Source organism: Cibotium barometz, chromosome 37 (genome assembly GCF_041138505.1).
Source record: "Cibotium barometz isolate CiBa-2024 chromosome 37, ASM4113850v1, whole genome shotgun sequence".
NCBI classification, from domain to species: domain Eukaryota; kingdom Viridiplantae; phylum Streptophyta; class Polypodiopsida; order Cyatheales; family Cibotiaceae; genus Cibotium; species Cibotium barometz.
This window is the reverse complement of record NC_141082.1, coordinates 10,503,954-10,520,298: the sequence shown is the minus strand read 5'-3', so window position 1 is coordinate 10,520,298 and position 16,345 is coordinate 10,503,954. Positions and strand designations below refer to the sequence as shown.

At 37.1% G+C, this 16,345-nt stretch overlaps 1 protein-coding gene across 1 annotated transcript; it reads left to right on the top strand.

Annotated features, from left to right (window-relative positions):
- Positions 1-13,248: 13,248 nt before the first annotated feature.
- Positions 13,249-15,301, top strand: LOC147616931 (putative B3 domain-containing protein Os03g0621600). Its single transcript, XM_086776288.1, has 3 exons — positions 13,249-13,461; positions 13,722-14,180; positions 15,038-15,301. Exons 1-3 carry the CDS (start codon positions 13,249-13,251, stop codon positions 15,299-15,301), a joined length of 936 nt encoding a protein of 311 aa, XP_086632414.1.
- The last annotated feature ends 1,044 nt before the right edge of the window (positions 15,302-16,345 follow it).

The window sequence follows — 16,345 nt, the reverse complement described above, 5'->3', positions numbered from 1 at the left end:
GAGGAGACATACCCCGTCCCAGACACACTCACGCACACCCTCCCAGGCACCGTCATGTCAAGGCTCATAGCCACCATCATGTACTCCCTCACAGAGCCACCGTCACGTCAGGACTTACAGCCACCATCACGTAGACAATCCCCGAGTCGTAGCAGTAAGAAGAGTGGGAGTGGAGGATGCGGCGGGTGCTTTGGTGGGGGGAGGTAGTAGGGCACGCGGTGAGAGAGGAGATAGAGGGAGAAGAGTTAGAGGAGACAGTGAGGATGAGGAGGAGATGAGAGAGGTGGAGGGAGTGATCTACTATGATGTGACAGATAGGGGCAGGATAGTGATGGATGCGAGGGGGAAAGAGGTAATGGAGTACATGCGTGAGGTAGTATCAAACTTGTATAGAAATTGTTTTATTAGATTTAAAGATCAAAATAGCCGATTAGTTGGGGCGGTGATAGATGCTGTACATAGTCGGTACCTAGTCCCCCACATGCAACATTCTCGGATGTATGGGGAAGGATGCGAATAAGGGAGATCTTAAGTAATAAAAGATCTCACCTTAAGAAACTCGCGTACGATGATGGGCTAAATGTAGCTACGGGTGGCTATCCTGCCGAGAAACCTACCCCACTGCGCACAAACGCGAGTGGAAGGAGGCAAAGAAACGCGCAGAGGGTGGCCTGAAGAGCAGGCAGCATGTGGAGGCACGACGGATCCAAATGGAGACCATTGGATCTTCGCATTTCGGATCTGGCGGCGTCGAGTCGTCATAGGAGGCAGAGTTCGTAAGTATCTTGCCACTTTCTTTGATTGTTTACTTAATTCATTGATTCTATGATTGTTTTAATCTTACAAATTGTGTTGATTATGATACAGCGACGACGGGTTACGGGGAGGAAGCCCACAGCCCACGATACTGGGTATCCTCGTCGGCATAGCAGACGTGACATGTGGGCCATCTTCAGAGCCGAGGGACGTATTACAGACGCGCAATTTGAGATGGCCAACCATGAGACCATAGGTCGACAGGTACTTGAAAACTCTAAACGAATGATTTTGGTTTATTGAATTACATATATATATATACTTATATACTATATATTACTTGAACAGGCATAAGCTGCTGATGATCCACCCGCCGCCACTGCAGAGGGTGGACGTGAGCACTACTCATCGGACATTCCGACCGATGTGAGCTCATCTGATCATGGAAGGAGCACCGGGTCATCATCTAGGTCTGAGTAGTACTCAGACTTATAGTATCACATTCCATATTGAGGATGTGTTTGTATATATATTTTTGTAACTGAAGCCATGGGCTACTTCGACATATGGACTCCCTTGTATATATGTGTACACATAAAATTTTGATAGTAATATTGAATCGTGAATCGATAGTATTGCATTCATATCTGTCTTGAATCGTGTATTGACAATGTATGCATTCATGTCGTTCTTGTCTTAAATCTTCCTCGTGGATGGTCCAATGCACCCAAAAAAAATCCAGAGAGTGTTATTGGTTGCTGGAATGCTAGAACAGCATTCAGGTACCAAATAGCACTCTCTGGATTTTTTTTTTTGCTCTCTGTTCGCGTGTATAGACGCGTCAACTCTGTAAAAAGTCGTGTGTATATACGTGGATACTCTATGAAATGCGCGTGTATAGACGTGTCAACTCTGAAAAAGTCACATGTATATACGCGGATAATCTGTGAAATACGCGTATATAAGTGCAGCTAAAATGACAAAATGCGTGTATACACCCTCCTATCAGCGCGTCTAAGTGCAGCTAAACTGACAAAACGCGTGTATACGCCCGTGTATCAGCGCGTCTGACTACTCCTATACACGCGCTTTTACACGCATGTCTCTAGCCGTGATGATACATGTGCTGATACACGGGCCCGTTACTTTTTCCCACAAGTCATTTTTAGCAGCTAGGAGCGCAAGTATGAGCCCGATCCCTTGTAGTGTTTCAATGTCGAGGTTCAACGTAGTGTTTAAAGTGCATGCCTAGGATTGTGTGGAACTTTGAGAAAAATGATATTCTCCTCCCTTCTCCAAAAAATTATGATTTGACTCTTATGCTTACCCATCTAACATAAACAACTTAACTTAGACTCTTATGTGTGTGTCTCTAGCACACGTGACTTGGACAATGCTTTAGAATGGGAAAAATTGAGTACAATGAATAAAAGATGAACGATAGGCTGCCAGCATTTTTTTGCTTTAAGCGACTGACAAGATAATTAGTATCCCTTCTTCATAGTTTTTTAAGGGATATCATAGTGTTTTCGTGTTGCCACTACTTGTCTTTGTAAGAGGTGTTGTGTTGCTCTGCATGTCATTTTCTTGAAGTGATATGCCCACAGTTCACATACTATCACATCTTGTGTGTTGTATATTAAGATACCCATGGAGCATATCCCCAAAAAAAGAAAATTGTATTGTATCACTCCAGAAACCTATGAGGCAATCTATAATAGCATGCCATTTGATATGTGACTCATTTTTGGTACATGGCATTTTATAAACCGCCTCATTTAAACAAACTACACTTTTTCATAAACTGTGTTAATAAATGCACAGTTCAATAGATTGCACATTCTTTGTTTTCCTAGAAAAAAGAATGGTGACTGTTAACTAGCATACAGGTGTTTATTAACTAGTATACAAGTGACTGCTAACTACCATACATGTGACAGTTAACTAGCATACTGGTAACTATACACGTGACTAATAACTACCTAGCTAGAGAACTAACTAGCATACAGGTATAGTGTTAACTAACTAGCCTCTTTGTTTTCCCAAAGAACAGAAGACTGGCATACTGTTAACTAACATAGGTGACTTCTATTTATAGCATGCTAATGAAAAGGTGGCTGCTATTAATAAACATATTGGTAACTGTTAACTAGCATACTGGGGATTGTTAACTAGCATACTGGTAACTATTAACTAGCATACATGTGATTGTTAACTGACTAGAGAGAACAGAATAGGTGCCTCTTTATTTTGCCAGAGAACAGAAGGATGGTATACTATTAACTAACATAGGTACTGTTGACAACATGCTAGTGGAAAGGTGACTATTAACACACATATTAGTAACCATTAACTAGCATATAGGTGACTATTAACTAGCATATAGGTGACTATTAAATAGCATATTGGTAACTGTTAGCTAGCATACAAGAGACTGTTAACTAGCTAACTACATAGAACAGAATAGCTAACTAGCATACAAGAGACTGTTAACTAGCTAACTAGCTAACTACATAGAACAGAATAGCTAACTAGCATATTGGTAACTGTTAGCTAGCATACAAGAGACTGTTAACTAGCTAACTACATAGAACAGAATAGGTGCCTCCTTGTTTTCCCAGTGAAAAGAAGACTGGTATACTGTTAACTACCATGCTAGGGATTGTTGACTAGCATACTGCTAACTGTTAACTAGCTTACCAAGGATTGTTAACTAGCAGTAGTAACTATTAGCTAGCATAAAGGTGACTGTTAACTAGCATACCAGGGACTGTTAACTAGCATTGGTAAACTGTTAACTAGCATACAAGTGACTATTAACTAAACATATTGACTACCTAGAGAGAATAGGTGACTGTTGTAACTAATCAACAGGTGACTCATTTGAACAAACAACACTTTTTCATAAACTATACATGTTATTTTATAAACACTTTAATAGACTGCACATTCTTTGAATGTATATTCATTGTAATGATTACATATTAGGCCAAAAATTTACAAAATTTTACAAAAGCCCCTCGAAAAGGCCGCAAGAGGTGAAAAGAAGTATTGATTACATATTGGGCCACAAATTTACAAAATCCCTCTAAAGCTACTTTTTGGTTACCATGTAAAACACTTCCAGGCTCTCTTTATCCAAGGGTGTACACATAAGATTGGCAATTGTATGCTCTGGACGGTTCTTTGCAACAAGTAGCTGATGCCAAATCCAATTAAGAATCTTGTCATTAAGAAACCCTACGATTTTTGACATTTCCACGTTTGTAAGCTTTGGAATGATTAAACAACAGTGACATGGATCTTTGAAACACTTGTAAGATGAATCATCAACTATTAAAGTGTTCGAATCATTTAACTGCTTGTAGTGGCTCCAGAAATCAGACAGGCACTTATAAAAAATTGGCTTTTCTGTTCCAGGAACTTTTGCGGTCTTCTTGTCTTTGACAATGCTGCTGGGACAAAATCTGGCCTACTAATTTGGTTACAGGCTCTGGAAATGCTGCCCTTAGCAGCCTGCTTACATTCTTTGACCTTGTACAACTCCATATAAACACAGTGAAGTTCTTTATGCACCATGGCAAAAATGCAGAGGCTCCCTCATGGACAAATACTCACTCTCCAGGGGGCATATGTCACCTCTTTCATCCGTGTTGTATACCTTGGAATGTATTTACCTTCCCTAAAATGGCACAACAGCACACCATTAAGATATGGTATCAATGCTCTACGATCATTCTCCTCTGAAGCTGGTTTATGGTTCAAATCCGGCTCTTCACATGTTACCGCAAGGTGGCACTCAATCAATCACTATTTATGGTTCAAATCCGGCACTTCACATGTTACCACAAGGTAGCACTCGATCAATCACTATTTCTTCCACTTGCCTGACTACCTGTTTTCTTTTATTTTATTTTCTTTTCTTTACTGGCTATGACCCAGGGGCCAACAATGGCTTTAACTGTTCATCATCAACTATGATCGGTATGTTTAGATGTGTAAACACCTCACTAAACTGATTGCAAGCTTGAAAACTTGCATCCAAACACAAAACTTGAGGCACCTAAAGAACATGCATAAACCCCCTACTGACCAATCAACTACAATACATAAACATGGGAGCACCCACATCACTAGAACAAAGTATCTTGCAAACAAAGTTGTAGTACTTAGGTACTCATACACAAAATTGGAACTCATAAAAGGCACCCAAAGAACATGCATTAAATCCCTTACTAACCAATCAACTGCAATACATAAACATGGGGGCACCCACACTGAAAACAAAGTTGTACTACTTAGGCACTCATACATAAAATTGGAACTCATGGATTAAAAATGACATTTTTTATTATATCGTTGGTTTACAAAACATAGTTCCAATATAATTGAGAACTACAAAATACACCACCTCCATGAGGTGTGCAGCTACTACTAGGATGGACAAAAGACCTAGCCTTATGACCTCAAAGTTTCTTGCATGCACGAGTTTTGCCAACTGTTACACTAGGTGATTTTAGTTTCTTGTATTTTGTTGTACCTGTTGTGACCTTGCATTTCTTTGCAGGAGATGCTTGGCTCACCATGTGCTCACGACCCTTCTTCCTTGTAATCTGACCTACAAGGTGGCCTAAGGGAGAGTCATCTCCTACATTCACAATCTTTGGATCATACCCTTGACTTTCCAGCTCCAGGACATGAGCAATTTCTTCATATGGGGCAGACGGTAGTGCGTCCTCTTGCAGGGTGGTTTGATTCATCCTGTACCTTTTTCTCCTCCAACTCTTGTGTCTGTCTCACTATAATTCAGGTCCTGTACCTTTTCTTCCTCCAACTCTTATGTCTCACTATAATTCAGGTCCTGTATGTCACCTTTCTGCTCTCCAAATTTGACATGTCATAAATAGGGTGTATGTCAACACCGACACTATCAATAGCATTCTTCAAATTGGCCAAATTTGCAGAAGAGCCATTGTCTTCACCACCCTTATCCTGCATGTGCATATGACCCGCTCTTACACTACTCTCAATTTTCCCACGTGAAAACATATTTTGGGCATTTGTTCGTCTTGATGAGCTGCATGATGTCAACGGAGCTGCAAAAATAGACAAACCAACTGGAAAACATAAGTACAAACTGGAAAGCATTTGCTATCTAACATATGATGTCTAGGGAGTAGTTGATTGCACTAGCGTGTGGGTGCTATCTACATATGAGTGCTAACTAACAGTCGTCCATGATTTTGTCATTTAGACCCTCAAAAAGTAGCCCGAATATGGCTCGTCGTCGTTTCCACACTGTTTTTTACAATTTTTCATGGTTTTTGGGCTGTTTTTTACCTCAGTGTTCGAGTCAAACTTTGATGTTGTTGGTCAAAAGCCAAAATGGTCGATTTTGACTTTGGATTTATTTTTTATTTTTTTATGTCGTGAAATCAGACTTCACGGTATATTAACTTTATTTTTATTTTTTGTTTTTTTTGCGTGAACTTTATTTCCATGAAATTACAGAAAATGGTTCACGCCGTGAAGAACCGAACTTCACTGAATATTATTTTTTTCTTTTTCGTAATGTTTTGCCGACAGACCCCTTTTCACGTCGACGGACTTCACGAGTTTTATAAATTTTAATTTTTCTTAAATTAATTTTTTTTTGTGGACTCTAGTTCCATGAAATTGTAGAAAATGGTTCATGCCATGAAGCTTCACGTTGATTTTTTTTGCGTCATGAAACCTTAAGTTTTCACGTCGAGAAATGTTAAATTTTCACCCCGTGAAACCGAGAATTAAGGAATATTAAATTCAAATTTTTTTATTTTTTTCGCGTGAACTTTAGTTCCATGAAATTACAGAATATGGTTCACGCCGTGAACTGGACTTCACGGAATTTTTTTATTTTATTTTATTTTTTTACCGACAGACCCCTTCACGAGTTTTATAAATTTTATTTTTATTTTATTTTTTAATTCTCGCGTGAACTCTAGTTCAATGAAATTGCAGAAAATGGTTCACGTCATGAACCACACTTCATGATTTTTTTTTATTTTTTTTTGCTAAGATGGACCCCTTTTCACATCGACGGCAGACTTACGAGTTTTATAAATTTTTTATTTTTATTTTAATTAATTTTTTCGTATGAACTCTAGTTCCATGAAATTGTAGAAAATGGTCCACGCCGTGAATCGAACTTCACGGAATATTAAATTTGATTTTTTTATGCCGTGAAACCTTAAGTTTTCACGTCATGAAACCAGACTTCACGAAATATTAAATTCCATTTTTTATTTTTTATTTTTTTCACATGAACTCTAGTTCCGTGAAATTGTTGAAAATTGTTCACGCCATGAACCGGACTTCACAGAAGCTATATATATATATATATATATATATATATATATATATATATATATATATATATATATATATATATATATATATATATAATTTTAATTTTTGGCCGACGGACCCCTTTTCACATTGATAGACTTCACAAGTTTTATAAATTTTGATTTTTTTAAATTAAAATTCTTCTTTTTTCGTGTGAACTATAATTCTGTGAAATTGCAGAAAATGGTTCACGCTTTGAACCGAACTTCACAAAATATTAAATTTGATTTTTTTTGCATCGTGAAACCTTAAGTTTTCACGCCGTCAAGAAATATTACTTTTTTTTTAACCGCGACAGACCCCTTTTCACATCAACGGACTTCACGCGTTTAATAAAATTTTATTTATTTTTGTGTGAACTCTAGGTCCGTGAAATTACAAAAAATAGTTCACGTCGTGAACCGAACTTCATGGATTTTTTTTATTTTTATTTTAACGACGAACCCCTTTTCACGTCGACAGACTTCACGAGTTTTATAAATTTTTCTTTTTTTAATTAATGTTTTTTTCATGTGAACTCTAGTTTCGTGAAATTGCAAAAACTGGCTCATGGTGTGAATTGGACTTCACGGAATATTAAATTCAATTTTTTTTGGACCGTGAAACCTTAAGTTTTCATCCCCTAAAACGTTATATTTTCACACCGTGAAACTGGACTTCACGGAATATTAAATTCAAATTTGTTAATTTTTTTCGCGTGAACTCTAGTTCCATGAAATTGTTAAAAAAATGGTTCACACCATGAATTGGACTTCATAGAATTTTTTTTTTATGTTTTCTTTTTGCCAACGGACCCCTTTTCTCACGTTGATGGACTTCACGAGTTTTATAAATTTTATTTTTTATTATTATTATTTTTTCACGTGAACTCTAGGTCCGTGAAATTGTAAAAAATAGTTCACGCTTTGAACCGAACTTCACGGATTTTTTATTTTTTTTTCCCATGGATCCCTTTTCACATCGACGGACTTCACGAGTTTTATAAATTTTTATTTTATTTATATTAATTTTTTTTCGTGTGATCTCTAGTTCCATGAAATTGTAGAAAATGATTCATGCCGTGAACCAAACTTCACAGAATATTAAATTCAATTTTTCTTTTTAAATGCCGTGAAACATTAAATTTTTACACCGTGAAACCGAACATCATGGAATATTAAATTTGATTTATTTCTTCTTTTTTCACGTGAACGCTAGTTCCGTGAAATTGCAAAAAATGTTTCACGCCATGAACCGAACTTCACAATTTTTTTATTTTTTACTATCAAATCCCTTTTCACGTCAACGGACTTCACAAGTTTAATAAATTTGAATTTTTTTAAATTAATTTTTTTTGTATGAACTCTGCAGAAATTGGTTCACCCCCTAAACCAGACTTCACGGAATATTAAATTCGATTTTTTTTTAAACGCCGTGAAACCGGACTTCACTGAATATTAAATTCAATTATTTTTTTCGCGTGAACTCTAGTTCCATAAAATTACAGAAAATGGTTCAAGCCGTGAACCAGACTTCACAGATTTTCTTTTATTTTTTTATTTTTTTACCGATGGACCCCTTTTCACATCGATGGACTTCACGAGTTTTATAAATTTTATTTTTTTTACTTTTTTTGCATGAACTATAGTTCTGTGAATTTGTAGAAAATTGTTCACGCCATGAACCGGACTTCACAGAATATTAGATTTTTTTATTTTATTTTTTTTGCTGACAGACCCCTTTTCACAATATTGACAAACTTCATGAGTTTTATAAATTTTAATTTTTTTTTAATTAATGTTTTTTCTTTCCTGTGAACTCTAGTTCCGTGAAATTGCAAAAAATGGTTCATGCCGTGAACCAGACTTCACGGTTTTTTTTTTAACCGACAACGGATCCCTTTTCACGTCGATGGACTTCAAGAGTTTTGTAAATTTTGATTTCTATTTTTTTCAGTAATTCTTTCTTTCGTGTGTACTCTAGTTCCATGAAATTACAGAAAATGATTTACGCCATGAACCAGACTTCACGGAATATTAAATTTGATTTTTTATTTTTATTTATTTTTCGTGTGAACTCTAGTTCCGTGAAATTATAGAAAATGGTTCACACCGTGAACCAGACTTCACGGAATATTAAATTTGATATGTTTTCTTTAACGTCGTGAAAAATTAAGTTTTCACGCCATCAAATCGGACTTCGCAGAATAATAAATTTGATGTTTTATTTTTTATTTTTTTTCACATGAACTCTAGTTCCGTGGAAATGCAAAAAATGGTTCACGCTGTGAACCAGACTTCACGCAATTTTTCATTTTTATTTTGCCAAACGAACCCCTTTTCACATCGACGGACTTCATGAGTTTTATAAATTTTGAATTTTTTAAATTTATTTTTTTCCATGTGAACTCTAGTTCCGTGAAATTACAAAAAATGGTTCATGCCATGAACCGAGACTTCACGGATTTTTTTTTTTGCTGAGACAGACCCCTTTTCACGTCAACGGACTTCACGAGTTTTATAAATTTTGATATTTTTTTTAGTAATTTTTTTTTCATGGAAACTCTAGTTTTGTGACATTGCAAAAAATGGTTCATGCCGTGAACTAGACTTCACGGAATATTAAATTTGATTTTTTATTTTTATTTTTTCTTTTATGAACTCTAAATCCGTGAAATTGTAAAAAATGGTTCATGTCATGAACCGCCGCTTCACGGAATATTAAATTTGATTAAAAGAATTTAATGCCATGAAACGTTAAATTTTCACGCCGTGAAACCAAACTTCATGGAATATTAAATTTGATTTTTTATTTTTTTTCACGTGAACTCTAATTCCACCAAGTTTTGGAATGATAAGAAAGATACTTTCGTACTACCTCAACACTGTTAAAACAGGTTAGTAACCTAACCAATTCCAAAATAAATCTTGATGTAGTATAATAAAGTGTAACCCATTTTCTTTGTGATATTAGGTTGTGTTTCTCATGCCGATCGAACTGATCCAAAGTGGTGGTATGTTATACAAGTTTCCCCTCGTTCAAAACATATCTTTCAAGATCAAGATGTGGAGGTCGAATCTCTAGATGAGGTGCAAGTACTACCTCAAATTGGCTCATTGGAAGAAGACGATGAAGAAAACATTTTGGAGGGGGGCATCAAGAGCATGAGGAACATCAATCTAAAGAAGATGATAAGTCACCTATCAATCATGACAATGCTTCATTGGATCATGATAATGATAGTGATAGTGATATAGAGGAGAATGAAGGGGTGAATTACCTCTAGAAGCTCTAGTCTTCGGGGGCATACACAACACTCCTCTCACCATGATCACAAACTACCAAAAAAGAAAAAGAAAAATTTTTGAGACTATCCTTGACCTCTAGGAGAGTCCCATCGTGATCGCCACCAAGGATGGGTTAACCTCACTGGCTAGACATGCAAGACCTACGATCTACACCATCTATTGTGCTCTCTAGCCACATCCTAGCACCGCAGTATCCCCAGAGGCCACTCACTCACACCACACCCACCCACTCACTCACTCACACCACACCCACCATTGACCAACAAGAGTGTAACATTGTAAACCAAAATGCAGAAAAAGAATGATACAAGAAAGACTGTGCTCCAAGAGAGAATGTCCTACACTTCTGGGAGAGTGCTTCCCTTAACTCATCCTTGGGTGTCCTCCTCCTCGAAGTCCCAACCCCTCATCTTGTTATGTAGAGGGAAGATCTTCCGTCGAGAAAAGGGAGATGGTTCTCGAAGAGGATCTAAAGAGGATTTCACCCTGCATTGGGAAAGGGAGAGGGGTGTTGCCTCCATCAGTACCATCGGAGTTGGCCATGCATGTCGTAAGTGCCATGGTAGTCAGAGGACCCAATGGGTCCGAGATGTCGGAGGGCACTAGTGGTGACGGTGGTCGGAGGCATTTGGAGGTGATAGTGGGAGGAGGTGCTGTTGGTGGAGTGTGGAGTACCTAGCCTCCTATCCACAAACATCTACAAATAATAAGAATGGAAAATCAAAACAAAGTATTATAAGTGTATTATATACAAAGAGAGGATTTTTCTTGGTTAAGAGAGAGAAGGAAAGAGATAGCACCTTTTCTTGGGAGAGAGGAGGAAGGACCACTCACCTTTGTTGAGAGAGATGAGAATAACATGTTCAAAATGTGACAACATTCAAAAGAAAAAGTCTTGAAGAAACCCTTTAAAACTTGGTGCGGTTGTATTTTTTTCCAAAGCGCAGTTATTTGTGTTGTTATTTGCATTGTTGTTTTCACTACTATATGAGAACTAATGTGTAGCAAAATAGCACACAAATGAGGGACACCCTACCTTTCCTACTTGCCTTTCACACCAATGATGAAGATCAATTAGAGGTACCACATTTGCTTATTAATGAGGGAGATCCATTAATGTTTCTAGTAGAGACCCTACCTAATTTCCTACTAGCCTTTCACACCAAGGGATTGAAGATATGAGTGATAAAAATGAATTAAGCCAAAAAAATAGACTCGAGTATGATTTCTTTTTTATGAAAACAAGGGGGAAATGTTTACCCATAAACCATCAAAGTACTCTAGGGTAAGTGATAATTAGCATATGTGTAACATTGCCAAAAAAAAAACCAAAATTCATTTTACATGTAAAAAATGTATGCTAAAAAGAGAAATACATAAAAGTGGCTTTGTCAATTTTTATAAAGCTAGCATTAAGGTGGAGAGGGAAAAAGATGTGTTTCTAATCAAGAAAATATTTATTAATCATAAAAAATCCTATTAAAATTAGATGCATATGTTTTTGTATGAATACATAACCATCTAAATATAAAACATTGACAAAACAAAAAAAACAAAAAAAAAAACTTAAAGTGCACACATGTTATTTTAGCTTTATATAATTTTATCCTTCTAGTGAATGGTGCATGCTAGCTAGTTTGAGATACATGCCTCGAACATCAAATTTTGCCTTCACACAAAAACTAAGTTGAAGTGCCTTTCCATGGTAACATCTTTCCAATAGGCCAAGGAAAGACATCGTCCAGTGTTTAGTACTTTTGTGTTGAAAAACTATTTTTAGCAAGTGCTATTCAAGATTTTTGTGATGTGATCTTGCACGCAAGCATTTTTCCTACGTTAAATACTTGGCAATGCCTTTGCTAGGACATACTAAATCAAGTGCTCTTTGAACTATTTTCCATCATATAAGACATACTAAATCAAGTGCTCTTTGAACTATTTACCATCATATAGATTTAAACCCAAGTTGCCTACATCATGATGGTGGATCTCAAGTGAAGGGGCTTTCAAGAAGTGCTTGATCTTAGTACCTCTCACATTGTGCACATGGTTCTCTCTATAGATTGAGTAGCGATGTTGCTTGATGTGGAAAGTTGTGACACTTTATTGAAAAGAAAGGAGTGCCTTTCATGAAAATGAAATCTTCCTCTCTATCCCACATGTATAAAAGGCCAAAATTATGTGAAAACACTGTACTTTTATGTTGGCCCACACAAACTTCATATAAGTATGAATCTTCATTTGTAAGCATATTTGTGTTTCCCTATTAGAAGTTATGTTCAATGACACTTTTAGCACCTTTTGAATTAAACCTTGTTCATTGAACATGTACTAAATGAACGAATAGTGTAGACAAGCTAAATAACCATCTAATTTTGGGCTAGTTGAATGGGATCATCCATAAGGGGTATGTAAAAAACGTGATTTCTCATTTAAAGGTCCATGACAAGGTGCAAACGATAGGTTGGTATGAAGAGTGTTGTAAATAATTGGCTATAAGTCATAATAATTGGCTATAAATCATAAATTCTGTTTTGAGTACAAGAGCACACTGAGTCATGCCAGTATGCATGCGTGCATGCAACCAACATGGTCATTATGCATGCATGCATGCAACCAACATGAGTCAGTTTGGCACTAGGTTTTTCTCTTCCACTCAAGTGGTGGGGTGACCTTGCATGCAAGTTCAACATGCAAACTAAACATAACGCAAAGGTCGAAGATAGTTTTAACCTAATTACATGGAGGCGCATTCATTATTAAGTGTGCATTTGACGTTTTCAGCGATTAATTAGCAGTTGCGGCAAAGGTAAGAGCCATGGCGAGCTGTGATGGTGATGATAATTATATTGCTAATTATGCTTATAATCGAGCGGAGTGTTTGAAAGACCGTGAGTACGTTGCGTGCCTGAAGTGCACCAGCGAGTGTTACATGGGAGGCCATGCCAACTCTGTGATTAAAGCAGCAATTGCGCCAAGCTTTGCAAAGGTGGTGAGTGATGATATGCTGGGCTCCCAACGTTGCGGCATGGTGAGATTCTGTGTGTGTGGTGTGTGTGTGTGTGTGTGTGTGTGTTATCATTGAGGTTCTGGATTATGCTAATTAGCTCAGCTTAACCCCTGCTAATTATGCTAATTAGGTCACCTTCGTGTACGCTTACTAGGGCTCCTCTATTTTCAATATCAAGCTGCATATTTGCCATTGTTTTTTTATCAATTATGGGCATATGATACTCTTGATTACTCGTGATGTTTCAATTATAATCGTCTTTAATTACTGTGGTTGGGCAGGAGATCCCGCAGGAATTCGCCGACTCGATTCTAGGCGAATGCATGGGGGAAGCCAAGCTTCAAGGGCCAAGTGGGTGGGTGTGGTATGCCGATTTCAGACGCGTGGGCAATTGCATGTTTTGGGGTACCCCAGGGTGGGACAATTTCGCCCAGGACCATGGCCTGCAGGCAGGCGACATGCTGCTGTTCACCTATCTGGGCAACAACCTCTTCAAAGCTCGCATTTTCGACGCACACGAAGGTGGCGAGAAAGGCCGGCACTGCCTCCCCAGATTAATTACTCCTAACCAGAGGAGATCAGAAGCAAAGATCGACGCTAACAAGAGGATTATCGCTGATGATCAAGCGCTAATGACGAGCAACAATGAAGGATTAAAGGAGGCCATATTGAGGAGATATGAAGATGTCAGGAAGCTTCTTCATCAGGCGTCTCCATGCCCTCACCCCACCATAGCCAGGGTTTGGGAGAGAGCTCGAGTCTTTAAGGAGGCCAATGCTTTCCAAAGCAAGCACCCTTTTGTCAGAAGAGCTTGTACCCCTGCAAGCTTGTACAAGGATAGAAGACTGGTAGCTACAATTTGCCTTTCCCTATTTAACTATTATCCTATACTTAAGCTTCTGTGATTTACCCCCTGTTCCTAAATTATTAGGATAACTAAAACACCAACCCTTCAATCTGTTTACTTTGATTTGTAAATTATTAGGATAACTAAAACACCAACCCTTCAATCTGTTTACTTTGATTTGTAAAGCTTTCTTAGTTGCTACTTGATTAAGTTGCATGCTTGCTTAGACCTAATTGTTAAGCTATCATATAAAGCTACTCGTCCATCATTTGACATGACCTTTGAAGATAAGGTACCTTATTATAAATATTGGTTTGACATAAAATGTTCTAAGCCCTAGTTGTCATGTTTCCTTAGACCTATTTGACGTGTTAAATAAAGTTGCATGCTAGGTTGACTCAAAATTAGCTTAACTTAAGTTTCACTAACTTAATATGAATTTATTTATGAGTTGCATTTAATTAATGTTAATTTACTTATGAAGTTGCATTTCTTAATCTTAATTTACTTATGATGTTCCATTTATTTACTTTATCTTAATTTCATTATGCATTTTATTAATCTTAATTTAAGATTTGCTTATGACGTTGCATTTATTTACTTTATCTTAATTTCATTATGAAGTTACATTCCTTGACCTTAAATTATTGATGAAGTTACAATCCTTAATTTTAATTACTTAATGAAGTTGCAATTTATTGAGACTTGATCCTAATCTCTACTCGTTTGATGTTTTTTGTGTTTTCATAGAGATGGCCTTCCTTATTCAACAAGACTTACATGCCAAAGAGAGATGCCATCCTCACATGGATAGACCCTCTTGGGAAGAAGTGGAAATGCAAATGGTTGGCACAAAGAGAGTATAACCACAACATCCCATTTGTGAGTGGAGGTTGGATTCTTTTTGCCAAAGCTCACAAATTGATAGAGCATGATGTTTGTATATTTGAGCTTGTGGATAGAAAATCTTTGATTTTTAATGTCCACATTTACAAGCAAAGAATTTATATATGACATTTTTATTTTAAAAAAATTTAAATAGTGCTCTGATCAAAGCCTGTTTTTCCTAAGCCTCCATTTTCATGGCTTCATTCATCAAGAATTACTTAAAAAGAAGCTAATGTAAGGTGCCCACCTTTCACTAAAGTCATCAACACACAAATTAACACAATAGTCAAATCACACCATAAAAATGATTAAATTTACCCTGATATGAATTTATCTAAATCTCCTTGTAGCACATAAATGACATGCATCCAACTTATTCCATCAAACATAAAGGAGGGATTAATGGGATGCCACCAGATCAAAGAATATACGGGCATGTGAGTGCTAGTAGCCATAACCTATATAGAAAACCACAAGGCCATATGAATAGAAGACCCTAATGTCTAAATGACTAGCCCACCAATCCCTAGAGTTCCTCACCATCAAGCATAAAAGAGGGTGCATAAGGGAGGGCTACTATAGCCTTGCTTGTCATATTCTCAATATATCTTAAACATTACCATCATGTGCATAAGGGAGGGCTACTATAGCCTTGCTTGTGCATAAGGGAGGGCTACTATAGCCTTGCTTGTCATATTCTCAATATATCTTAAACATTACCATCATGTCCTAGAAATCCACATGAAGGATAGATCCCCTATGTCCAAATCACTAACCTAACCTTAGATATCCTTATAATCAAATCATGAGAGAAGGGGGCTATTGCCTCATAACGTCCAAGTCTCCTCCCAATCAAAGCATAAGAGAAGGTCTATTGACTCAACATAAGAGAGATCAGGGCCTATATTGACTCGTCATCTCCTCATGTTATAATCTCTATATATTCTAAACTTATGTCCAAAGGCATCATGAGGGCATCATTCTTCCCTTTTTATCTCAATGTATCTCAAATAGTGTCCACCTTACTTAGAATATGCACCACCATCAAGGTTGATTTAAATGCCCCTTAAAAATATTAATGTCATTTCCTTGCTACCTACATTATTATTTGGAATTGTGCCCTCTATTATTGTTTGGAATTAATCACTACTTTATTGATTATTATTTAGC

Bases quoted from the DNA above. Each gene is read 5' to 3' on its own strand.
- LOC147616931 (XM_086776288.1), top strand. From the start codon at position 13,249: ATGGCGAGCTGTGATGGTGATGATAATTATATTGCTAATTATGCTTAT. The intron at 13,462-13,721 runs GTGAGATTCTGT...GTGGTTGGGCAG, and splicing joins GCTCCCAACGTTGCGGCATG to GAGATCCCGCAGGAATTCGC. The intron at 14,181-15,037 runs GTTTGGGAGAGA...GTGTTTTCATAG, and splicing joins CTCACCCCACCATAGCCAGG to AGATGGCCTTCCTTATTCAA.